At 50.2% G+C, this 25507-nt stretch overlaps 10 protein-coding genes across 10 annotated transcripts; 6 read left to right on the top strand and 4 right to left on the bottom strand.

Moving 5' to 3' along the window:
- Positions 1–138: 138 nt before the first annotated feature.
- N7529_004045 (uncharacterized protein) lies at positions 139–4161 on the top strand (the record flags this gene model as incomplete). The annotated part of the gene is made up of 4 exons (XM_057239572.1): positions 139–164; positions 233–621; positions 837–2796; positions 2874–4161. The coding sequence occupies 4 exons, from the start codon at positions 139–141 to the stop codon at positions 4159–4161; spliced, it is 3663 nt and encodes a 1220-aa protein (XP_057098867.1).
- An 879-nt stretch (positions 4162–5040) lies between these two features.
- Positions 5041–6153, top strand: N7529_004044 (AHA1 family protein; the record flags this gene model as incomplete). Its single annotated transcript, XM_057239571.1, has 3 exons — positions 5041–5263; positions 5339–5421; positions 5482–6153. 3 exons carry the CDS (start codon positions 5041–5043, stop codon positions 6151–6153), a joined length of 978 nt encoding a protein of 325 aa, XP_057098866.1.
- Positions 6154–7068: 915 nt separating this feature from the next.
- Positions 7069–9029, bottom strand: lys9 (saccharopine dehydrogenase (NADP+, L-glutamate-forming); the record flags this gene model as incomplete). The annotated part of the gene is made up of 11 exons (XM_057239570.1): positions 7069–7164; positions 7218–7280; positions 7335–7989; positions 8050–8063; positions 8137–8174; positions 8228–8230; positions 8284–8358; positions 8409–8529; positions 8589–8770; positions 8827–8880; positions 8978–9029. The coding sequence occupies 11 exons, from the start codon at positions 9027–9029 to the stop codon at positions 7069–7071; spliced, it is 1353 nt and encodes a 450-aa protein (XP_057098865.1).
- A 656-nt stretch (positions 9030–9685) lies between these two features.
- On the bottom strand, positions 9686–10947 carry N7529_004042 (undecaprenyl diphosphate synthase family protein; the record flags this gene model as incomplete). Its single annotated transcript, XM_057239569.1, has 2 exons — positions 9686–10648; positions 10723–10947. 2 exons carry the CDS (start codon positions 10945–10947, stop codon positions 9686–9688), a joined length of 1188 nt encoding a protein of 395 aa, XP_057098864.1.
- Positions 10948–11638: 691 nt separating this feature from the next.
- N7529_004041 (putative glycerol-3-phosphate acyltransferase Sct1) lies at positions 11639–14019 on the bottom strand (the record flags this gene model as incomplete). The annotated part of the gene is made up of 4 exons (XM_057239568.1): positions 11639–12820; positions 12869–13137; positions 13195–13789; positions 13846–14019. The coding sequence occupies 4 exons, from the start codon at positions 14017–14019 to the stop codon at positions 11639–11641; spliced, it is 2220 nt and encodes a 739-aa protein (XP_057098863.1).
- A 1100-nt stretch (positions 14020–15119) lies between these two features.
- N7529_004040 (GRAM domain-containing protein) lies at positions 15120–15920 on the top strand (the record flags this gene model as incomplete). Its single annotated transcript, XM_057239567.1, has 3 exons — positions 15120–15130; positions 15191–15362; positions 15411–15920. The coding sequence occupies 3 exons, from the start codon at positions 15120–15122 to the stop codon at positions 15918–15920; spliced, it is 693 nt and encodes a 230-aa protein (XP_057098862.1).
- A 450-nt stretch (positions 15921–16370) lies between these two features.
- On the top strand, positions 16371–17154 carry N7529_004039 (cytochrome b-c1 complex subunit 6 family protein; the record flags this gene model as incomplete). The annotated part of the gene is made up of 3 exons (XM_057239566.1): positions 16371–16665; positions 16867–16992; positions 17090–17154. The coding sequence occupies 3 exons, from the start codon at positions 16371–16373 to the stop codon at positions 17152–17154; spliced, it is 486 nt and encodes a 161-aa protein (XP_057098861.1).
- Positions 17155–17991: 837 nt separating this feature from the next.
- N7529_004038 (putative cell surface receptor/MFS transporter (FLVCR)) lies at positions 17992–19588 on the bottom strand (the record flags this gene model as incomplete). Its single annotated transcript, XM_057239565.1, has 4 exons — positions 17992–18813; positions 18871–19219; positions 19295–19407; positions 19466–19588. 4 exons carry the CDS (start codon positions 19586–19588, stop codon positions 17992–17994), a joined length of 1407 nt encoding a protein of 468 aa, XP_057098860.1.
- Positions 19589–20421: 833 nt separating this feature from the next.
- Positions 20422–23645, top strand: N7529_004037 (involucrin repeat protein; the record flags this gene model as incomplete). The annotated part of the gene is made up of 3 exons (XM_057239564.1): positions 20422–20592; positions 20655–23483; positions 23535–23645. 3 exons carry the CDS (start codon positions 20422–20424, stop codon positions 23643–23645), a joined length of 3111 nt encoding a protein of 1036 aa, XP_057098859.1.
- A 194-nt stretch (positions 23646–23839) lies between these two features.
- On the top strand, positions 23840–25315 carry N7529_004036 (uncharacterized protein; the record flags this gene model as incomplete). Its single annotated transcript, XM_057239563.1, has 1 exon — positions 23840–25315. The coding sequence occupies one exon, from the start codon at positions 23840–23842 to the stop codon at positions 25313–25315; it is 1476 nt and encodes a 491-aa protein (XP_057098858.1).
- Positions 25316–25507: the final 192 nt, after the last annotated feature.

Here is a 25507-nt window from a genome sequence, read left to right as displayed (position 1 = left end):
GTACTCCGCAGCTCTTGCAAAGAATAGAAAAATTGGCGTCAGGCCTGTTTCACGGCCAATAGCTTTTTCTTTGTTACTGCTGGGTCTGCGATCTCTTTCACTCGCGCGGTAGCTATGGCTTTGGAGCGGGCCTCCTAAATGGATGCACAGCACAGTATGAATAGGTATGGCCCATCAATTCCTGCAGAGAGAGTTTCTATACGAGCGAAGGATACTGATTGCCCTCATCTAGCTGGTTGGGTTCAAATCATGCAGGCGACGAGCAGCCGTTGGATAGCCACCACCAAGGTTGGCCGTCGACAGCTGCAAGTCCCAGAAATCCACAATCGCGAGGTCGCCGAGAACATGCTGTGCAGCCACCTTTGTTGACAACTGCACTGAACGGTTCTCAATACCAGGGTCTCGGGGCTGGCCTTGGTCTTACGCCGACCCCTTCATCAATGACTTCGCTTTCGAGTCCGTTCACTCACAGTCAATCGCCCTGCGTCCCAACTCCCCTGAACGGTAGATCAGTCTCGTCATCTTCGATGGCAGCCAGAAACGTATATAATGTTCCTTATAACCCCCAAGACTGGGGCCCCCCCGGAAGGTCCCAGGCGCAGGGCCAGTATGTCCCAAGCAGTATGCACCAGGTAATGCCGCAAAGAAATGACTCAGGTCTGTCTATACCGATATTTTCTGTCTTCAATATGTAGTCACTGCAAAACTGGCTTGAAATATTTATTGACTAATTGTAGATGAGGTATCTTCAGCTCCTCCTCCGCCATATTCACCCCCTGGCAATCAGAACCGAATATCTCCGGACTGTTCTGGCCAGGCAAATCCAATTTTCGCAGCAACGCCTTCTCCTCCTAATCGGAGAGAAAACGATTATGACATGCCTGTGCAGTTTCAAAGACGCACAAACCGTCCGAGGCCACTTTCTATGGTTTACCCATCTGATTTAGGGTCTCAGCGGCAGCCGCTACCTCCGCCGCCACCTCCACCCCAAGGGCATGCAGTGAATAGGAGCGACCAGGCTGCGCAATACAATTCTCCGGCAAATCATCGGCCCATGTTGTCCCACTACGACCAAGCTCAATCTTCGCCAGTTTTTCGAGAGCATGTATATACAACACCTGCTCACTTGGAGACACCATCTCGACCTCCAGCATCCCGAAGAGCTGCTTCTGCTGGGGCCGTGGTAAGCAGCGCGGGGTCATCGAGAGCTGCAAGTCAATCGCGACATCGATCACCATCAGACAGTAACTGGGGCCAAGGATTGCAGCTTCCACCACCGCCACCAGGACCTCCTCCTGCCGCCAGGTCTGTCAGCGTGAGTGGATCGTCAGATTCATCAATGAGAACGCCACAAGGATCCAGCTCACAAGGATCCGCTAGAACAATGAGAAGGGCGCCCCCTATCCTAGGAACAGGATTGGGAAGCATCCCACCTACACCAGCTGACTGGATAGATGAGGGATACCTAAACAGTCGACCAACAGAAGCTTTAACTTTTAACACGGCCGAGGCTGCCAATGCACCAGAACCGAGTGGAGATTCTCACGACCCCTCTAGCCAAAAGACTCCCCGTAGCGGAGGTCTTTTCCGTAGCTCAGCAGTCCGCGATCCAAGTACCAAAGGCATCCGTGAAAGGCGGATTGAACGGAGAAATCGGCAAAGTCAAATCTTTGAGCCTCCTAGTGCGGTAATTACAACTGGCAACCCTTGGGCCGATGCTCTTGAGCAGGTCAAACCGTCGAACCTCATCCTACCAGAGCAAAACAGCAGTCCCGACCAAAATCGTCATCCATCGTCGGGGAAGCATACTCCTACTCATAGTACTCGGAGTATTGGATCGGAGGGACAAATTCTTTCCACGCGATCTCGAGCATCCTCATGTGGCTTGTTTTCAGAACAATCACCTCACGGAACCCCCAACCAGCAGCCAAGCTTTGCCGGTCCTTCTGTTGCAGTTGCACATACGCCTCCGTTCTCGCCAAACGGAATGGGCCATTCGCGACATCCCAAGGAAGCTAATCAAGCAATACCACCCAAGGCGCTGCCAACTCCGCCTCTCAACTCGGCAAAGGATGTCCGGCCACGCCCCCGCGCTTCCTCCCGAGGGGCGGAAGACCGACCAATCTCCCACATTCTTCACATGCCTAACGACGCTGTCTCGATACTGAAGCCCTTGTCGCCACGTCGAACGCCTAGTCAATCACCACGGAGACAGGTGTCTATGGAAGCAGTAATGAGACAGGACTCTAATTTTCTTCAGGAGGCCATTCAGAGACACAAAGCTTTCATTGAGAAGGAAGCGTCTACCGCCGACGAAACCGAAGCACTCAAGATCTTTGCAGACTACATTCTCGCCGAATCTCAGATCCGGCGTCAGCGGTATTCCAAGGCGTGGGAGTCTTTTCAAGTCGACGATGTACGAAGCAATCTCTTCGAGTTGCCATTTATTCAGCCGACAAAGATGATGGCCCCCCCAAAATTGGACATACCACAGAATCGTTTGAACCGGCCGGAGTCTACGTGGTGGAACAACTACCAACCTTGTTTGTCGCCAATTGCCAGCCTGAATATGAGCAATGACGAGATGAGCTCCCGGGGCCGCGCACCAAGTCGTTGGTGGGAATCCAAGACTGGTTCTAGCAGCGAGGGAGACGAGAGACGGGTTCACCGATCCAAACGTGAATCAAAATACATGGGCTTACCTCGAGACGCCATGCATTGGGACCAGGAGTTGACCCCTTCTGCCCCCAACGAAGTGAGAATGAGCGATATCCCCTCGGAGTATGGCCCTGATGTGTACCCCCCGAGAAAGTCGGGTCTAACGATGGATCTCCCGCAAACTCCACCGGGACTGGGCATCAGTACCCAGGAAGACGCAGCTTGGACATCTCACGATTGATCACCCTACCTCCACCTTATCCCCGCCATCATCCTGCCGTGAACAACAGCCATCCTGATTTGGTCACCCACCGAACTACTGTCCGATCAATCACAGATCTCACCGAGGTCAAAACCACCAGACATCGGTACAAGGCTGACATTGAACGAATGTTGGAAGAACACCAGCAACAAGTCAATGAGGGCCACCGTCACTTCAAGTCAAATATACAAAGCCAAATCCAAGAAGGTAGCCTCACTTTTACTGAGGCTGCAGAGGCGGAGGCAGCGATGATCGTTGAAGAGAACGAGCGAGAAAAATTGATGGTTAAACGCCAGCTTGACATGTACCAAGAAACTGTCCTCAAGCCGATGCACGCAATCATCGTCGACAGAATTGGCAGAGCCACAAGCTGCATTGACGAGCTCACTAGCCTGCTCTCCGACGACGCCCAGCGTGGAACACCAGACGAAACTCAAGAAGAGGGTGATGAAAAGCCAGAGCTACTGGAGAAACTCACGCAACTCAAATGGCTTTTTGAGGCCCGCGAGCAGCTCCACCGGGAGTCCTTCGACTTGATCAGTGACCGCGACGATAAATATAAAGCCGTTGCACTTCTGCCCTACATACAGACCAAGAACGAAGACAAGATACAAGAAACACAAGCATTCTTCTCTCACGATGCCCTGAACCGACGTGTGCAGTTCGAGAATGAGGCGCTATCTCGTCTCGAATCCTTCCTGGATGTCATTGAGCAGAATGTCGTACGAGGCGTCGAGGTGCAGCTATCCGCATTCTGGGATATCGCGCCGTCTTTACTAGCCCTCGTGCAACAGGTGCCCGAAAATCTACAAGGCTTCCAAGTGCAGATTCCACCAGCCGAATACGAGGAAAATCCCAGCTACCATAACCATCCACTGCAGTACTTGTATACGTTGCTCTCACATGCGGAGAAGTCAAGTTATCAGTTCATCGAATCACAGACGAACCTACTTTGTCTCTTGCATGAGGTGCGATCTGCTGTTATGCGGGCTAATCGGGTTCTGGTGGAAGCTGAACGCGTTAAGTGTGGAGAGACAGAAGAGGAAGTGCGTCGTGAGATGATGGAGACTCGTGCTGATGAAGAGCTAGCTCTTACAACTGATCTCAAGGACAAGGTTGCTACTGTTGAAGGCCAATGGGCTGAGGCACTGGGAAGCCAGATTGAAGGGCTGAGAGAACGGGTGAAGGAACAGCTTGTCAGCGAAGATGGCTGGGAGGATTTAGAGCAGTTGGAAGAATGAAAGAGTGGATTATTGGAGATCCTTTTCTTTATTTTTATGATTATTTCGGTGTTCGTTTTGGTTTGTTTTTCGGTGTGATTGCAACATGATATCCCCATTCGTTCGTTATAGATCAAGTGTTTTTATGGCAGTGCCTCCAACACTTTGAATTTTGGGTCTCTTTCAGGGATGTGAGGTATGAATCCATATATTTGAATTAACATGAGCAAGCCCATGAATATTTATTTGATTGATTACAATATGTAGAAGGTTCTGTACAATAAATACAATAAGTACAATTTTGTAGGTGATAGAAGTGAAGAATGACCTCACTATTAGAGAAATCCAACTAAGTCACGTGCACCTTCTAGAGTCTTCCGTCCCGCGATGCTTCAAATAGCTCTTTTCCCCCTCGACTTCTTTCTATTTTAATTCACTTCATCATCCAAGTCCTTGATGTACTGGGCTTGATTATTATCACTGTAAGTGTGCAATTGCTCTTTTCTTTTGCTTTAAAATATACCCCTTGAGTGGAGGAAAAAAAAATGGTTGTGTGCAAAATCTCTGCCCTACCATCTCAACCCCAACACTCAATTGGCCTCACATGATGAGACTTTTAGCTGGCACCAGTCCGAGAGATGTTTCTCGCATCACTTGCGGACCAAGCTTTACAAGTCCGGGATTACGCCCCAGGACCTGACATTGGCCTTTTCACACTTGCAATTTTCTTTGTTATGAAACTGTGACCATTGCTAACGAGGAATCTCCAATAGAACGTTCGTACTCGATCAAATTTCGCGTCTTTGATCAAACAGCAGAATCTTAACCGGAGGTGCAACCTACCTTCCTCAAGTCCCCAAAATCAGAATTTTCTTGTTTTTTCGATAGTCATCTTTCATCATGGTCCTTCACAACCCCAACAACTGGCACTGGGTCAACAAGGATGCTTCTGGCTGGGCCAAGGAATACTTGCAGAAGAACCTGGTCGGCCTCAGTGTCGAAGAAGGAGGCGTGTCAGCCCAAGTAAGCAAGCTGTCGTCCATGGATGGCGACGTAGATGTCAGCCAGCGCAAGGGCAAGGTCATCACTCTGTTCGATGTCAAGGTCTCGCTAGAATACTCAGGTTTGTAGTCCAATATCAATTCAGTTTATTTTCAATTTCTTTTTTCGTGACCTGGCAGCTGAGACGCTTCCATAGGTAAGACCAAGGACGATGAGGAAGTTAGCGGCACCATCAACATCCCCGAGGTAGCCCACGATACCGAGGAGGATGAGTACGTCGTATGTCCACCTGCCCCCGGTCACCCAAGGTGATATGTAACACTAACTCCCGTAATCCAGTTCGAGATTGAGAACCACGCCGATTCCAACTCCAAGCAGCCCGTAAAGGATCTGGTGCGCACAAAGCTCGTCGCCCAGCTCCGCAAGGCTCTGGCCGCATTCGCCGGCGCCCTGATCACCGAGCACGCCAAGGACCTCCAGCACGCTCCTGGCGTCAACCCATCGAGCGGCTTCCCCAAAGCCAGCGTCCACCCTCAAACCAAGCCCTCCAAGACCACCACCACGCAGACCACCACCTCTAAGACCAGCAACGCCGTCGTGAACACAACCACCGTGACTGCCTCTGACGAGTTCCGCACTACAGCCAGCGAGCTCTATAACACTTTCACGGACCCGCAACGCATTGCTGCGTTCACACGCGGCGCTCCTCGCCAGTTCGAGGGTGCCAAGGTCGGTGGCAAGTTCGCTATCTTTGACGGCAACGTCACTGGAGAATTCGTTACTCTCAACGAGCCGAAGCAGATCGTCCAGACATGGCGTCTTGCGCAGTGGCCGGAGGGCCACTTCAGCTCGCTGGAGATCAACTTCGACCAGAATGATATCGATGGCGTTACCCAGATGCGTGTCACCTGGTCTGGCGTCCCTGTCGGCCAGGAAGATGTCACCAAACAGAACTGGGAAATGTACTATGTCCGCAGCATTAAGCAGACTTTCGGGTATGTCTTTTCTTGATTTCTCACCTCCATTTTGCTGCATTATCCCAATCTCCCTTATGCTCTACTCCCTTTGGATATCTTTGCCAATTCCGGCCTCCGTTTACAGATCCAATCCGTCAAAAATCTCTTTACAATCGTGGAATCAATTGCTAATCATCATTGTCCTTCTCCTTGGTATAGGTTTGGCACTATTCTCTGATCGACTTCATGGTATTTTACCGGTGGCATGAAAGCAAAACAATACATTCATCTCAAGACTTTTTACATGAACCGGCTACAGAAAAAGCTGCAAGAGTGCAGGCTTTAGATTATCTGCCTTTTTTTTTCATTTCTTGTCTCTTTTTTCCACCCTGTGACCTTGCAATCTTGGCTTAGGTTGACTGGGCACAATGATGCTACGATAAGAGGATGGTGCTATGTTATGATAATGAAAATACTAAGATTACATTTGACTTTTTTCCCGTTGTAGATGGAAACCAAAGCTAAGGGGGTTGTTGATTTGATATAGGAGTATATCCCATCTAGAAACTCTGGCGACATGTCATTGTCAGGTACAACGTATGCTCTCCAGGACTTTCTGTCAGTCTTTCTATCGGGCCTTTCTGGTGTCTTGTTGTAGTCTTTTGCTGAGGTTTTGCAGCTAACTATACCCTACGACTGTCGCATTGAGGACTTTTCATATGAGCCTTTTCCAGACTTATTAGACACCATGCAGTCGTGTTATCTGACCAGGATACTCGGATGTAGGACAAAGGCCCAACCTTGTGCTCTGCAGCTACGTACTATGCACATAACTCTGCCCAGGTGCTTTTTCGTTTACGTATGAAGATGGAGAATAGCAATGCACATTGTAATTTTCATTCATCGTCTATGTCATTCCTAAATAACCTTTTTTTTCCAGCTAGAAATCTAGTTCATTAAAGATCCAGCCTTACAGAGTGCGCTCGATGAGTTCAATGCCGTAGTCCTCCTTCAGTGTCTTGATGAGAGGAGCACAGATGTCCATGGTCATGGGGGCAAGAACACCCTAGTAAAGTCAGTATGAGATATTGAACACGAAGGGTTTGGGGGACAACATACAGTCTTGGAGATGGTACCATCCAGAACCTGCTTGACAGCAACACCGCAAGGGACACCAACCAACTATACTTCGTTAATGTCTTAAATAAGCATCTCGTAAAGGGGAAGTAGACAAACCTTAGCCATGGCGGAGTAGCCAGCGGGGTTACCGTATTCGCACAGAGTGGAAGTACGGGTCTCCTTGGAGCCGTCCTTGTTCTCAATCTCGAACTTGTGCTGCAGCATGACGAGATCACGCTCGCCAGGACCGTACTGCATCTTCTGCTCCAGAGTAGCGCAGAGGGTGTCGAGAGCGTTGCCGCGGGGGATGGTCTGCTCCTCGGAGAAGAGACCAATCCAGCGGAGACCGGAGAGGAGACGGTCACGCTCCTCGTTGTTAGGAAAGTTGGTCTTGGAGGCAATGGCCCACTGGAGGTCCTTCTCGGAAGAAGAGGTGGCGCCAAGAACCTGCTTGGTGGCCTCCTTCCAGGAAGTAGCCTTGTCGAAGACACTGCTGGGGGCATCGTTGAGGAAACCAATGTCGACGAGGACCTTGATCATCTCGGGGAAGCCCTGGTAACGGAGAGTACCACGAACAACAGTCTGGGCCTCGGGGATGTTGTAGCGCTCACGGAAGGGAGTGGAGTCACGGTTGGGGTAACCGACGAAGGCGAAACCGGGGTAGATGAAGAAGGGCTTGGCGGAAGCCATCAGCTCGGGGCCGTCAATGCTGACGATCTCGCCGCCGCGGTAGATTTTAGCGGCGTTGCGGAGGGCAAGAAGAACACCACGGCTACACCATTCGTTAGTAATTTGTCAAATTAAAGCACCTTCAGGAGTGGGGTTTGCGAACCTAGACCAGGAGAACTATAAATCTTGATTAGCCACTGATCGAGGATGTGATCTAGTTTTTGAAACCAGCGTTTAGGGTTTGACATACCTTGTATCCGAGAGGGTTGTTAGAGCACTCAGGGGCGGCTGTCGAAAGATTAGTGTCTTATACTTATATGATAACAGAGCATATAACTTACGCACTATAGTAATAGTTAGTAAACATTCAATCAAAAAGGCAACAGGAATGACTTACAGCCACCACAGTAAGAAACGAACTCAAGAATCTTGCCGCCGGCAGCGTGGACCTCCTCAATGGTCTTGACAGCGTCTATTTCAGTTAGCAAAGGTCGCCCTGGACATAACGCTGTAGATACTTACACAGGTGGTCGAGACCGGGGTCCAATCCGATCTCATTCATGACAACAATGCCGGCTTCCTTGCAGCGCTCCTCAAGTTCCTGCATAGCCGGGGACACATATGAGGTGGTCACGACATTTGTCTACAAAGTGATATTGTGTCAGCGTCTGAAAGACTATTTAGGCTCTTGGTTGAACGTACCTTGGTACGGATAGCTCCCTCGATAACGGTAGCGTGGAAGGTGTAAGGGATGAGGGAGATGACAACATCGGCCTGCTCGAGGGCCTTGTCGAGAGCAGCGGCATCGTTGACATCAAGGGCAATAGCCTTGGTGTTCTTGAAGCCAGCACAGAGAGCCTTGGCGCTCTCGAGGGTACGGCAGGCTGCATGGGATCGTCAGCGGGATATAAGACAGGAGAATGTATCAATTGACACATACCGACAGTGACCTCGACGTCAGCCTTGCTGAGAACCTCAACAGTGGGCTTGGTGACTAGTATCGAGCAAAGTTAGCCTTTGAAGCTTAGATGCGGGGCAGCCCATGACGCATTGGGTCTGGAGGGAAGTAACCCAAGAAACTGCAGACATACCGAAACCCGAGCCCAAAAGAAGAGCCTTAGAACCGGCGATTTGCTTAACCATTTTGTATCAATTGAAATTTGATAGGATATATTGATAGGTTTGGGGGAGAGCATCCCGCTGTCCCTCAATTGTGGACCGGTATGCGGCGGGTGACTCATCATCACGTGAAATACGCTGGCGGTATCGGCGTGGGGTTTTAGTAATACATCGGCCAGGCCCCGGGGCCCCGGGCCCCGGCTGAACACCTGGACGGGTATACTTGTGAGCTCCAGGGCTATGTTATCCGTCGACACCTGTGATATCAGCACGATTTTGGTATATCAGTATCTAAGAACAACGCAAATAGCCTGAGCCTGGAGATGGAACCCAACGATGAATATAGCAAGAACAATCGGTAAGTCCAATCAAATCAAATCTTGTATCTTCCAAGGTTGTCTATATAGGTATAGATAGCATCCGTGATTTCTTTCTACGTATATTTATGAATATGCCTTGCTACATCGGCTTTTGAGCCGGAATGAAAAGAGCCCCAATCAATGGCACCATAAATACACATACAATTGGAGAAGTAGAAGTAAGTATATGATGTTTGATTTGCCAAGACGGCAATGCATGTATGAATGTTGATGTTAGGCGCGCCCAATATGAATGAATGGCCCAAGAACGCCGCTGATGCATAAAAACAAGCAGACACAGGGTATATAGTCGACAACGTATTATATGTCTTTGATCTTTCCACCTTGACGCAGCAGCACGTCCATTTCCTCATCGCCAGCAAAGTTCCCCTCGGCATTGGGGTCCTGCCGGGACTTGGAGATCCGTCGTTGCCATCCTAGAAGCACGGGTAGGAAGTGCCAAAGGTCGAACTCGGGCCACATGACGTCCAGGAACACGATCTCGGTATTCTCGTGCGTCTGCCAAAGCATGAAGTCGCTCAGGCGTTCCACGCCCGAGGTGCGCACGAGCATGTCCAGGGGAGGTGTGCCCTTGGTCAACATGCGGTCGTTTAGAGTTTGGCGGGAGATGGTCTCGGGTGATATGTAGAGAGGGCTGTCTTCCGCGGAACGATGTGGCGAGCCCTTCGGTTCTTGACCGAGGTGGAGAGTCGTGGAAGAAGAGAATGATGATCCGGACTCGTAAATTCGATTTGAACTTGAACGGTCTTTCCAAGATGCATCGTCTTCCTGTGCGGAGGAGCCGGACGTGGACTCGGAATCACTGTGAGTATCATGCGTTTTGGAGCCAAGCGTCTGCGCACGGATGTTATGTGTAATATGGGATTCCGAGAATGGGGTGCGAGGAGCTGCAGCGGCGGAGTGGGCGTGTTGGATAGGTGTGCTATAATCTTCGACAGTGTCGCGGATAGCGGTAGTGATCTCGTCGCGGGAGGTATAGGGGAAGCAAATATTGAGGACGCGTTCTCCGTTGCGGCTGGTCATCTCAACGGCCTTGTTTACGGCTTCCAACACATCGGGCTTGAGGAGGTCAAGGCGGCCGAGGACGCGAACCTTGGCGCCGTATCGATCCAGCAGGTCGCCGTGCTGGGCCATCTGTGAGAGCTTCACCTTGGCCATTTCCATGAGCGCATCCACCTCGAATTTTGACCGTTTGAAGTTCTCGATGCTGAAGGCGTAGATCGTGACTACCTTCACTCCACTCTTGTAACAGACTTCGAGAATCTAGAGTTCATTAGTACATCTCTCCACGATAGGGGCTTTGCCGTGGTGAGCCGAGCTCCCAGGATGCCACTCACCCTTGCCAAAGCTTCGAAGCCCAGATTGTGTCCTTCTACTGTCTCAATACCGTGTGATCGGGCGAATCGTCGATTGCCATCCATGACAAAGGCCACATGCTGGGGAATAGGGCCCTTTTGGAGTGCGCCGATCAGCAGCTCCTTGAGGGTCGTGATGGCGTACTCGGCTGGAGGAGAGGCGAGGAACCAATTCCGAAGCCGGGACATATGCATTGAGCCCGCCATGGTGTGTATTGGAAACTGAGGACCCCCTAAACTCCAGGTTCCGGCGCGCTGGAAAATTCGTGGGGAAGGAGATGTGGCGGAAACCGGATGCGATAAAAGAACAAAAGATGCCGATTAGCGGCCAGGAGAACTTTTGTCAAAGGAGACGTGGTCAATTAATAAAGAAAGTACGGAGTATCTAAGGTGCGGACAAAATATTTTTAAAATAAGTTTGAGGCAGTGTTACTAGGCTACACTGTTTTTCTTTTGTTTCTTATTTTTTCAACTAAGTAGATTCTGGGCTTTCTGGCCCCTACTCAAGAAGTGGCGAGACCCGCAACAAGATGCATCATCAGCCAAGATCAAGACCTCTCGCGAAGTCAACAGCCACCATCTCAATTGGTTGAGATTCCCGCTTGGACTTCAGATTTCCAGGTTCGGTCTCACGGTTGTTAAGGCTTCCTCGGGTGAACACGTGTCATTCGATAATTGAGGATGGTTGGGACTAGTCAATGATGAGCTAACATTGGACGACTTTAATAGAACTACATCAGTGAACGGTAAAATAATTGAGAACAATTCATTAAACAACCAGAGAGGATATCTTGCATGGATATATAAGCGCGACAAATAGATACACAGCTCCGCGCTGAACAATGATGAATGAATTGGGAAAGAGTCAGAATGGTCATCAAGGCAATCACTTCACGATTCAAAGATCTTTTCGGTTTTCCTCCACACTAGAAGGAGTACCAGGGCCTGAGCTGGCCATATCCCAGCTGCCATCTTCGCTTCGACGACGACGGCGCTCCCCGCGCTCCCTCATAGCATCGCGAATCCGCGAACTAACATCCTCAAGCGGATCTTTCTGACTGAGGGGGCTCAACGCCTTCAGCCCATGCCGAGATCCAGGCCGGGCACTAGCAGAGCTACTGCGGCTGCGGTCACGGCTAGGAGGTCTTGTGGAGAAGAAGCCGATATTGGCTAGGTTGTGGAACGACTCGTTGCGAGGTAGGGGCTCCGACGAGGGCATTTTCTCGCTGGAGTCCGACACGTTAGTTCTTCTGATTTCCGGCGGTCCATTGTGAGACTTCTCTTCGACGGTGGCTTCACGGAATGGATCTGTGACAATCCGAGAAGCATCAAAGTCAGGGAACAGTTCAGGTCCCATAGTGTTGATGGCATCTGTCACTTGTTGGGCCAGAGCGGCGCGTTTCTCACGGAGTCTCACGAGTGTGTTCGCCGATGATGGGTTGAGAGACAGAACGAGCGGAGGAAGGGACTTGATGATATCCATGCCGACTTCACCAATTCGGAGGGCTGCGAAGGTGATTGTGGGGAATAAAACCATGCCCATCATGACCACCGACCAGAGTGGCACCCAGTCGGGAACCATCCCATTAACCCGGTTCCAGTAAGTCCAATAAGTGAAAGCAGCAGTGTAGAATGCGTAGAGGGCCGGGGCAAATGCGAGGGCAATAAGAAGTTTCCACGTAGCCATGACATCCCGGCCCTGGAGCTTCACGGTAGAAGCAGCCAGTGCTTCCTTGGACTTTTTTGCCGAGAGATACTTGGTTGCGATGAACACGGGGGTGAAGAGAAGGAAACCTGGAAGGGTTCCAATAGCCAAAAGCGCCAGTTTTCCCAAGCGATAAATCAATGTACCGACCACTTGCACAATGGAGAACTTGGCATACGCCACTTGGTGATCCCGAATTCCGAGAATACGGAGCGATTTGTTGTATCCTACAATCGATCTGCGCAAATCTACGATCCGAGGATCATCTTTGAAGTGAGCATAACCTTTCACCAGACGGCGGTTCAGCTCCACGACCATCGGAAGAGGAAGCTTTTTGCCTTTGGTGTTGTACAAGCGACGGGCAGCTTGAATAACCTATGGATTGTTAGCAAGAGTAACTCCCATGTGGTCTAAGGCGCATACCATAAGAGTTTCATAATCGGGGCTAGTGACAGTGACAGAGACGAGACTTCCGTAGATGATTTCCAACAAAGCACCAACAGATTCCCGTCGTTCACCCTGCTTGAACTGTTCCACCAATTCCCGGGGGATATCGATCGGGGTACCGAACTCAATGACCGCCCTGGAACGGAACTTGTGGGCATGGAAATAGTTCATGCCACAGGGGACAATCTTCAAACCACAGTCGGGGTTTTCCGCCAGAGTTCCCAAAGCCATCAGGGCCACACCAGCTGCTTCATGTTAGCGACAGGTCGAAAGTTCAATAGAAATAAATAAGATATAAATACCTTTCAAGGGAAGCAATGTAGTCCGGTCATGGCTTCCACCCTCCGGAAAGATACCCACACAGCCTCCAGAGCCCAGTCTTTTGAATACTGCCTGGTAGACTGCGGTCTGATCCACATGCGGAGCAACCTTGAACTTGGTGCCCTTGAACTCCGGGTTCTTGTCCGATGGCTCTCCGGTGAAATTTCCATTGCTATCGATGTCTTGTCGTCCAGTAAGCTGGGATAGCGCGTCCCTATGCTTGAAAGGCTTCTTGAGAACCAATTCCTCGGGTCCTCGAACCTCCGCAATAGCCGTACTGTGTGATGTTCCGTTGATCGTAGGCAGGGCAATAGTTCCATCCTTCTCAAACTGCTTTCCTTCAAAATTTGTTCCGATACCTCGCAGCAGAGTTGGCTCGTTGATCGGATCGGGAAGATAGATGGTACCGGTTCCAGGCTTCAAGTTGTCCATAGCACGTGCGACGGGCAGTGTTCCAATACCCCTCGCCAAGAATCCGATGAATTTGCGTCGAAAAGACTTCTCCGCAATAAGCCATGAGATCCGTCGGTGCGCTTCGCTGCGAATGACGCGCATCAATACCAAGGAATCCACAAACTGCAGAAGCCCTCATTAGTACGTTATGTGCGCTGGACCGGAAGCAGGCGGCTTACCTGGTTTGCATGGGGAGCAGCCACCAGAATGATGGGACCACGTCGGGGGATCTTCCATGATCCTCGGGGGTGAACTTCACGGAAGAAGAGGTCGATGAGCACGGAGAAAGTCCAGAGGACCAGATCGTACATCCACCCGACGAGCGGTGGAATGTAAGGGCCTTTGTCTCCCATTCTGCCGTAAGCCCCAAGGGCGGTTTCTCGAAAGTGAAAAGCTGGTCGATACAGTTGAAGGTGTTATGATCTCGACATAAAAGCTGGAGAAATCGATAAGAAAATCAAGTCAGATCACCGGGAAAAGCTTGGACCACCAACCTGTCAGGCTATTCCATGCCCTTTTTAATCACCTAAAAGATGATCGAATCCAATAATTTAAAGAGCACGAGATCGGAAGCAAAATAAAGAGAAGAGGGGGAACTAGGTGAAGTGCAAATCCGGAAGTTTTGGCCTTTTAGCGCGCTTTGGTTCGGACGCTTCTAGAACAAGGGTGTTCTTCATTTCTGTCATTTCGATCTTTTTTATATATTTATATATCTCTTTGTTATCCTCTGTGTTGTACACAATAATTTAGTAGCTTCAATACGTATATACATTTCGCTAGAGAAAAAAAAAGAAAATATCTTCCGAACAAAACAACAAGGTGCTGGAAACTGAAACTCCGCACGTCATATCTCAACCAATTCGAGTCATAGTACATTCTTTGGAAGGGCTGATGTTGTATAAACAACTTATGTATGTAAGCCCAACGGATTTTATTACATCTCCTCTTATTTTCCCCAACACATTGCATATGCACAGCGTTAATGCAGTTATTGTGATACGGGGTAGCCTTGTAGCCGAGATGCATGGACTTGAATAAAATACTAAGATACTAAAACATTAAGCTTAATGCAGTGGGGGGCAAAATACAACGTACAATAATGTAAATTAATATAAGTGATCTACGAGAAGAAAAAAAAAGCAAAGATTCCACTTATAACATCCACCCTAAAAGATTCCCCTATAGCTCAGTTCGCCTCCCCGCCTGCCCCGCAAACCCTTTCCAACTTCCTCCGCTTGGAGATATTCACTTTGGGTCGACCTTGAACAATTTTAGGCTTGGAATTTGAGGACACATTCTTCTGGCACTCTGCCGCAAGTCAGATTCATCTTTGGGTTTTGAACTCTCCTCGACATTTACATCTCACATCCAACCCAAGTATCACTCTACCCTTCTTTGCCGCGGCCGATTTACCTTGTGTTACATGCCTTTGGCATAATATTCTATTCTCCCGATGTCTCTCAAGTATGGATATACTCTTTGCGATCTCTACGAGAGATGACACATTTGTACTGACTGCTCCAGTTGGGTGATGCTTCATGATCAGGAAGGCTTCGTTCGTCTTCCCAACGAACGTCTAGTTTACTCCTCGCCTCCACGGACCAGCATGTCTTTAACTCCCCCGTCGGGCTACAAGGGTGGTGAGAAACTATCAGTCCAAAGTAGCGCAGGCTGCATCCATCTCACCAACCAACGAGTGAGTATTTATCCATTGGTATCTTGATATCCTCTTAACCCTAGCCAGGTTGTCTACCTTCCAACATCTCAAACAAATGACCTGCAATCATTTTCATGCCCACTGCTGAATGTCCGCGACTCTCACGTATCGGCACCATTCTTTGGACCCAATGTGTGGACAGCTCTGATACAACCAGTATCCGGCGGTGGCATCTCAGCATCTCTTCCCGCTGTGCAAATGAAAGTGACATTCAAGGAAGGCGGGGCTTTTGACTTCCACACTAATTTTGAGCGGATCAAGGAACGACTGCAGCAGGCTGTCGAAAACACGACTGAGGGCACCCGCGGACAACAAACAGTGGATCTCTCGGCTGTGCATCTTGAAGAATTGCCTGCATATGATGCTCCGCCTATTGCCACCCAGAACACCAGACCTAGCGCGACACCTGAGGAAGCACAAAGCAGTCGAGCGTCCGATGCGGGCACTGAGCCCGCGGAGCCTCCTCCATGTTATGAGGAAGTTCAGTCGCAAAGCGTGGCGCATGAGCTGGAAGAGAGGCTGCGACGAGCTAGCTGATCTTTTTGATATGAGATTGCTCCAAGATACCATTTTATTACAATTTTCAATTGGTCGCGGCTTCATTCCACTCATGTACATTATGTCTCATTAGCAATTAGCGACACAGAAAGCGGTGCCTTTATTTTGTACTCAGTACACACACCTAGAGATCACGAATCCATACAGATATGTTCACTAAAAATATTAACCTATTTCTTTTCCAATTTTAGATCATCTCTGAACAACTTCAATATTTATACATGTAATTTTTCGTTATAGATCGCAGAGTTAGAGTGAAAGGTATTGGGCCAATCACGTGTAGCATAATTGGTCTGCTCAGCGCCCGGCGGTCCGGAAAAGTCCGAAAGAAGCAGCTCTTGGAAAACCAACAACTTCCTTCAATTCCACCCCCTTCAGTTCCCCACAACACCGCATCCTCCGGCCATCATTCAATTGATCCCTGTCGCAATGGGTCTCTCCGATTTTTTCTCTGACGTCGTGTCTTCCTGGGGCTTCACCGAAGCCCAGGCTGAGGCTCCCGCTCAAGACACCGAAACCGAGACCACAACCCAGGACGAGCCCGCCGAGAAGGAGGAGTCCGCCTCCGAGGAGAGCTCCGAGACCGAGTCCGCTGAGGAGACCCCCGCTGAGGAGTCTTCCGAGGAGGCTCCCGAAGAAGAAGAGGCTGAGGCCGAGGAGGAGGAAGAGGAAGAGGAGGAAGAAGAGGAGGAGCCTGAGGACATCAAGCCTAAGCTCGAGGAGGGTAAGTGATTTTTCGGCCATCTTTGTTGTTCTCTTGGTTTTGATCGCATTGTCATCTGTGCTGTGCGATCATTGGACATGTGGTTATTCGCACATCTTCGTCCTATGTGTCAGAATCCGCGTTTGGGTCATAAAACTGCCAACGGCATCGCAAAGACAGCCTTCACTAGATTCCTCGATCGGTCGCTAATTGTTCTCTCAGAGTGCGCCCACTCCGCCGTCTGCGCCCCTTACAAGCACCACTACGATGAGTGCGTCGAGCGCGTCACCCGCCAAGAGGAGCAGGGTGATGACTTCAAGGGACCCAAGGAGGACTGCGTTGAGGAGTGTAAGTGCAATTGCAATCCCAAATTATAGAGATAATTCACCATGGATTGAATCTCTTCTCTAAACCTACGAATGTGCGACTAACATCATTTTATCAGTCTTCCACCTTACCCACTGCGTGACTGCCTGCGCTGCCCCCAAGCTCTGGAGGGAGCTGAAGTAAGCAACTCCTCTCTTGAATTTATTTCGGCGTTCCAACCATCTCGCATCGACTTGGCCTGAACAAGTTTTCTTGCCGCGTCGACTCGAGTCACCCTTTAACGTTGGACTGCAATGCCGAAACTCCAATCCCGCTTTTCTGATGGCTGCCCAGGCACAATGATAGCCTGGTAGCTTGCCGCCTTGGATTGAGAATGCAGGATCGAATACGAACTCGAAGCCAAAAGACTTTGGTTCTGCTCGTTCCTCGTGTATGTGTGCGCATATTGTGTTTTCAAGGCAGGGGGAGGGCTCCGAGGAAGCATGGAAGAATAATAGATACTTGCCCTCCTCTTTCTGCCTTGCATGTACAGATAGCTGGTCTTCCGCCTCATCGAACTGTGCTTTTGTTTCTCTTGTTTTAAAAACGAATCTCATCTGTCTAGATTGGTCTTGTGCTCCCGAGGTCTGGTAGGCTGCTTACAAACGGCAATCAACTTCGACATTACCTACGTGCATGTAGGTTGTGACCACGAGAGGTCTCTCTGAATTTGAAATTGTTCTTTCACGATCAACTCATCAGCCCAGAAAGTATGTTCAATTCGCGAACTAAAATTAATATGTCGAAATCGTATCGGACCGTCTATCTGACAGTCATAAAATTGACAATCTCGAGGGTAACGCAAAGGGGGTATAAACTGTGCTAAAAGGGCTGAAAATTCGCTAAGAGCATGTCGCAGAAATGAATAAGAAAATGGAATCAAAGGTCACGCACGCATCAAACGGCTTGCCACGTTCGGCAACAGCTGAACCGAACTCAAGCCGTACTGGAAACCCAAACGGTCACACAATCTCCAGACCATCAAGACTTGATGAAAGTCTCTATATCACCACCGGTATCAATCTTCTTTACACGATCATCAGGACTACCAGTGCTCGGCTCCCGCAACTCAATGCCCCGATCAACCTCCAGCCTGCGCCGCTGAACAACCCTACCGAAAAGCCCAATCGTCAACGGAAACGGCGCCGCGACCACAGCAACCACAGCCGCAAAGATCAACGAGTTCCGCATATTCGACGGGGGACTAGCATCATCACCCGCCTTCAACGCATCCTGAATCAGGATGAAGCAAGCACCAAGCAACTGCCCACCCGTCCAGCAAATGGTACTTCCGATTTCAGACGAAAGCGGATACGTGATCTCAGCCAGGTACTCCAGAACAATGGGCAAAAGCGCAAATGACGATGCGCCCAGTATCGCCATGACCACGTACGAAGGCGGGATACCGGCTGGACTGGATGGGGCAAAGATTAGCCCTATATAAGTGACCGCAACGATGGGCACAAGGGCACGGATGCTGCCGAGATAGTGTTTGTAGCGGTCTATGATGGGTGACATGATTGCTGCTGTTACCAGGCCGACGACGATGAGGATTGCGCCGGCGATGCCAGCTTCTGTTTCGGTGAAGTTGTATGGGCTTAGAATCTGGTTGAGGAGGGATGAGACGCTGTTGAAAAAACCCACGTATACGGAGAAGGGGATCAGGATTTGCCAGAATTCCCAAGTGGTGATTAGTTGGCGGGTTGCGGTGCCAAGGGGCGTGTGGGGAATTGCTGACGAGGCACTTGGTGGTGTTGGTGGTGCGGATGGGAGGAAGAATGATGGGATGGCTGCGACGCTGGACTGTGTACGGGGTTAGTTGGTTGTTAGGCGGTTGTTCGTGGTCTGTATGGCACTTACGATGATGGAGATGTATAGGACCATGTCGGGGATATCGGAGGGTTTTGTCGCCCATTCCGAATCAATCAGCTGGCCCAGCGCTGCGCCGAGCGGATTTGCTAGGCTGGCGACTGCTGTTGCGCTCGTTCGGCCTCGATCCGAGAACCAGAGCTCGCTGTATCTCGTTGGTGCGCAGAGGCAGAAGGGTTGCGCAAATCCAATTAGGATCTGACCGAACATGGCCAGTCCGAAGATGCCACCATTTGCTCTGGTACCAGCATACCTGAGCCAGTTACCAACAAGTAGGAGGGCAGCAGTGGTGACTATAGCGGGCTTAGGGCCGCCTTTGTTCAGGATGTAGATGACGAGGCTAGAGGCATGGTTAGCGATTGTGATACTTATGATTTATTCTTCTTTTTCCCTTTCGGATGTTATGTATACTCACGGGCTAACGACGCAAAAGGCAAAAAGGTAGGCAGTGCTCATCCAATTGATGGCGCTTTCCGAGACATCGAAGTACCCCGCAGCCGTCGTCGAAATAGACGAAAAGGTCAACCACTATGCAAGTCAATAAAGCCATTCGTTCATGCATTATTATCGCAGAAAGAGTGCATACATCCCAACTGACAACGATATTCAAAAGCACCAGCTGAGCCAGGCCCCAGAAGCGTCGCTTATAGACCTTGTAGACAGGTCGTGTGCCAGACTCGGCATCTGGAGATATCTCAGAAGTCGACATGTCCATTAGAAATTGTGATAGAACATGCCTAGCACACTGCAAGTGAAGTAAATTAAATAAAGAGAGCACATCGGTCACATCTTTCTTTTTCATTTTTCCTTGGCTCCAGGTGTTCACACCTCATTACGGACCCCCCGACCCCCGGTGCGACTCTAAAGGAGGATCCGAGGCTAATAACCATGGTACTTAACAGTACTTGATCAGCCTTACTGTAACGTCATCAGTGACAGGTATCTTCCAGGTACTTCAGCGGGGTTGTTATAACCCATGTGAGATATCTCTTTGTTTATGTACGGATTAGTTACGGAGTGCATATATAGATTAATATAAATTAATACATTAATTAAAATTGCAACCAGAACTAGAAATTCACTTTCTTCGAAGATTTACATCGAACTCGTTATTTGCGTCTATACTTGTAAGACCTCGATTTTTACTCCACAAGGCTATCAAATAGCTAATTATGTATATTGCCTGCTCTAGTAAATATATAGGGGCTACACATACCATATTACACCCTGTTCTACACTATGTAGATTGTATAGATCTCAACTCGAAGAAATAATTCCCAATTCTCCTAAATCGAACACGTCAATCGGAATTTCTCCTTAGCTGTAAACCTAAAGGGGTCAAATCCTTAAGCGCGTTGGAGCCTTGATGCCGATCGTAGTTCTCCTTCACTCCCCGCCATCTTTTAATGTTTTCAACCTCTTCAATTTCCAGAGCATTTTTGCCTTTTACACTCTTTCTTTCACTTCCCCGACTGTACATTCCGAGATGATGTGTGACGACCGTTCCTGAATTACCGACTCTACGAACCTTGACAATACATTATGGATATCAGTATGCGCTCCAGTGTGTCCTCTTACGGGGACCCGCGCTATCTTTCCACCGTGACTGCTTCCGATGCCCCAGCTCCTGTCGTGCCGCTTGGAAAGTCGCTGGTGGACGGATACCGAGATACCCTTGACCCCCAGGCCGATGACCGATCGCGCTACACTCCGGTAGGTTGCGAACCGACAAACGAACTGTGAACCTGGCTGACCATGGCTTTGTGTTTCCACAGCTCAGCACGAACCACCCGCGAAGCTCGGCTCTCCCAAATGCCAACGACTCCGTGACCATGTACCTCTTAACTCAGACCGCCTTAGGGGATAGCTCAAACTACGAAGTGCTGTCATTTGAGGAGGTAGAGGACCTGAAAAGGGAAACCACAGTATTGTCGAGTCGGATCGCAGGCACAAAACGAAAATTGGAGCTGGAGACAAAACTGCGAGATGCGGCGCAATCGCTCGGTAGGCTGTACAGCCCGCCCAGTCCGCGCAGCAGCGGCGAGTACGGAAATACCCATCGGAGAAGTCGAAACGTCTTTGGCCGCAGTGGAACTTCCGAGGCTCTCGATAAGAGTGATTCCGAGCTCGCTGTGAGCCAGCGGCGGTGCGAACAGCTTGCACAGGAGCTATGGAAGCTAGAGTCAAGGGCCCAGAAGACTAGACAGCGCTTACTAGAACACACCGCGGGTGTGTTGCAAATGACACACAAGGGTTTGAAAAAAGGACCCAACAACTCTGCCTCAAATAACGCTTATGACGCCCACGACTTCGACGACCGAAGCCTCTACCGGACTACCGAACATCTGGATAGCTTTGGCGTACACGGGAGGATCGAGCCTAGTGTGGCCCTGCCCGTGAGCAATGAAGCCATGCAGGCTATGGAGCGCAGGCTGGAGGAAATCAGCGAACGCATGCACGATATGATGATTCAGTCCAACCCCGGTGAATTCATCGACCCCCCTCCACAGCTGTCAAAGGATGGAGGACCGGTCAACCCCAATGGGACGGCCGAGGCACACTTAGCCTACATCCAGAATGGCATGGACAAGATCGTCCTGCACATGGGCACAGATCGCAGTGCTCCTTTGGCAGCTTCCGAGGTCTCCCCGGAAGCCGAAGGTGCCTGGAAAGTTCAACTCACAGAGATCAACAATCAAGTGCAGACCATCGTTGATCGCTTTGGATTGACCCACTCGCCAACTTTGCCCCCGCCTCCCAATGCCGACCACGGCGAGGGACTGAAAGAGCAACTCTCATACCTCCAAACTGGTGTAAACGGACTGGAGAATCGAGTCGATAAAGTTTTGGAGCAGAAGAGCATTCTCACAACCCAAATTCAGCAACAACGTGAACTCAATTCCAAGTCTGATGCGGAACGAGATGCTCATATTGGCGAGTTGACGGAACAATTGACCTCCGTTCGCAGAGACCTCGAGGTGTCTGAGCGTGAAAGCAACGCCAGCCGTGATGAGCTAACTCAGGTCATGGAGCAACTTAATGCCATGCGTCACAGTGGCTCTTCTCAAGAAGAATCCAAGGCAGCTCTGGTACAGGCGGAGGGTGAAGTCGCACGCTTGCAAAGCGTCGTCACTTCATTGCATAGCGAAGCCGATGCACGGATCAACGAGGTTAGCGAAGCCAGGGACGCCCAAGATCAAGCCCAAGAGGAGGTTAAACGCCTCCAGGACCACCTGGATGCGTTGCAAAGAGATTATGATGCCCGAGTTGAGGAAGTCAGCAATGCCCGGGACCGTGCCGAAGGTGAAGTCAAGCAACTGCAGGCTATTGTTGAAGCGATGCAAAACGATACCAACACCAAGAGCGAAGAAGCCAGAGAAGCCCGTGAACATGCAGAGAACGAGGTCCAGCGCCTAAACGCCCTTATAATTACTATGCAGCACGAGACCGCTTCCATGTCTGAGGTTAGAGAAGCTCGTGACCAAGCGGAAGATGAAGTGAAGCGTTTGCAGTCTGTCATTGAAGACTTGCAAAATGAAACAGAGGCTAAGGGCAAAGAAGCGAGAGAGGCCCGTGATCACGCAGAAAGCGAAAGTCAGCGCCTGCAGGACGTTATTGTTGCGATGCAACGCGATACCGATTCTAGATCTCTAGAGGCTAAGGAGGCTCTTGATCGTGCGGAAGCTGAAGTCAAACGTCAGCAAGTTGTCATTGAAACTTTGCAAATCAATGGCAGGGAACTCCAAGAAGCCCATGATCATGCAAAGAATGAAATCCAGCGCCTGCAAAACCTCATTGAAACCATGGAAAACGATAGCGCGAGTAGCAGGGAAATCCAAGAAGCACATGATCATGCAACGAGTGAAATCCAGCGCCTGCAGAATATCATTGAAACCATGCAAAACGACACTGATTCAAGATCCGAGGAGATCAACGGCGCTCGTGACCGCGCGGAGAAAGAGGTGGCCCAACTCGAAGCCGCCATTCAACAAATTCGCAGCCAATCCGATGCTCGTGTCCAAGAAGCAGACAGCCAACGCGCGCAGTCTGATGAAACTGCTACTCGCCTGCAGAACGAGATGACTGAGCTCGAAGGCGAGATTGTGCGGGTCACAACGGAATTGACAATGGTCAAGGCAGAGCTGGACGGTGCTTATGGTACCAGAGCTCAACGTGCGGCTGAAGTCGCCACCGACCCCGGTATCCAAAGGGAGAACGATGCTCTGGTCACCCGGAACATCGAGCTTACCGAGGAGCTTGCTGCGCTCAAGAGCCAGCGGGGAGGTGGCGATCTTCAACAGCGGGCGGATACCCTTGAAAGGGAGCTGCGCGAGACTATTGACGACTATGAAGCCATGACCAAAGCCAGTATCGAGTTTGAGAAGGAACGTGAACGATTCGAAGGATTCATCGACAGTCTGCGGGACCGTTGCGAGCACCTCGAGACGCAGCTGGCGGAAGAACGAATTAGCTGGATGAATTTGAGTAGTCCCACATCTGTTGGTCGCGATGGTGCTTCTGAGACCACGTCGACCATGGTGCTCAAGAATGAGTTCAAGAAGATGATGCGTGACACGCGCAACGAGAACATGAAGATATTAAGGGTGAGTTTCTTTTGATTTGCTTTTTGCTTCCATTTCACTGACACTTTCCAGGCCGAACAAGAAGAGCGTCGCAGGATTGAAGGATTACTGCGAGCCCTCAAAAAGGAACATGCACAGGTGACTGGAAAGCCAATTCCCAGCCCAGTTGGCACTCCGTTATGATGATATGCAAGTTTTCGGGTTTTGAGCGTTGTAGAATTGAATTTGTACATATAGACTGCGTTGTATAATATTTTTGGCTTTCTCTCGGCAGGCACGATGCCTTTGTTAGAAACAAATTCCCGTTAGACATTCTCAAACCATCGCTATATGTTTTGTATCATATGAACCCGGAGCTTTGCTCTTTTGTCTTCAAGATGAATGCCCGTAGGGCAAGACTTGATTGCAGTAATCCACATTCGCAGTTCTTCTCGGCATCGCAGAGCCTACGGCGCGCAAAACACCATGATTCCACTTCTTCGTCACCCTACGATAATCCAGAGTCATTCGAGTCCACTCAAAGCGAAGATCGGTCTATCTTCAACGCCATCAGAGTCGTGACACCAGATGGACCTAGCACTCGTTTCTATGGCTCACTCTCCCAAGAGAACCCCGTCCACGAGCAAGGATTAGCGGTAAATATGGCTAGATTCGTTCCTACAGACCCACCAGAGCCACCTACTGTCCAGAAGATACTCAGAAAAAGACAGACAGCGGCAGAAAAGCGTGGTGATCGCACCAAGATGCTCTCTGATCAGTATTCGCACACCACCCATCGACCAAAGCCCTGCAACAAACCAATAGAACCTCACTTCGCTCAATGCCTGCATCGCAAAGCTGTCTCCCTCGGCGCCACTGATAGCTCTCGTGGTCCGACATGGTCTGGGAGCATGCATCCTGCAATAACCCCGGTCCAGCCTCGATACCCACCACCAGAAAGAAGCACCACACCACCTGGTCTTCCCTCTTTCGGTTCGCCAGAGGCGATGCGCTACTCTGCTCGGTTTCTGATGCGAGACAATGGCACATGTGCACATGCGAACACGCACGGCCCTAGTAATACCCACTGCAGCAGCTCATACGGCGAAGCTCTAAGGCGTTTTTTTGGTCTTCCAGCATCGACTCCGCGTATCGATGTACGCTCTGTGACTGGGATTGGGAGAGCTGAGGATGGCACGATGGTTCAGGGTCGGTTTCCTTATCGACAAAGCGGCCATGGAACGAATGTCGTTCGACAGTTGCATGATCACCCGTTCCATCATCGTATTCCTGTCGCCCGTCATGAAGCCGTGGACACTGATCGCGATCCTTATATCGAGGCTGCACACGCAAAGCATGCCGGTATAGGTCTTTGTCCAAGGCGTCCACAGTCCTTCAATACTCAGCCGAGACGACGCTCGCTGACTCCCGGGGGTGGCTTCTCGTTTCCATCGAGCCCGACATCTGCTGTGGTGGCTCGTTCGCGTCCACCTAGGGCTGTTGCGCTTTTAGGTCTCCCAAGAAATCTGTCTGCACCAGAAGGGCTCTCTAGGACGGCGGGTACACGCCCGGTGGAATCTCCCGCTCAAGAGCCCAGAGATGCTGCAGACCATTTTCCTTCGACTTCGTCCCGGCTGCGTGCGGTCCTTTCGGCTGCCCGTGTAAGTGGTCTCAATGGAGATCATTCGGACCAAGTCCCTCATACACGAAAGCCCATTCTTTCGAGCCTCGTTAGTTCGATTAAAGCCCAGCCTTGTTCCTATTGTTGCTTGGGCTGGCACCAAGAGCCCGACGATTCTCTTGGTGTGACCAGCTCTCGTGACACATATACAACCGCCAGGAGTCAGGTGTCGCCTATAGCATGTCAGGTTTGAATGATGGTGGTGAGGGAGGTCATTCTCAAGTCCAGATTCTTCAGACTTGGGATCTCGTCTGTGTACAGTGTGATGTTTCCAGCTTTCGTCAATCTGGCCACTGTATAAATCCTGATCGTGCGGCCCTCGACCCTTCTCCTTCGATAAAGTGATGCGAGTGTCTTTATTATGCATTTCAATGAGACACCCTGG

Source organism: Penicillium soppii (assembly GCF_028829465.1).
Source record: "Penicillium soppii strain IBT 18220 chromosome Unknown utg000004l, whole genome shotgun sequence".
Classification (NCBI taxonomy): Eukaryota; Fungi; Ascomycota; class Eurotiomycetes; order Eurotiales; family Aspergillaceae; genus Penicillium; species Penicillium soppii.
The sequence above is the reverse complement of the archived record's forward strand: the minus strand, read 5'-3'. Positions and strand labels throughout refer to the sequence as shown.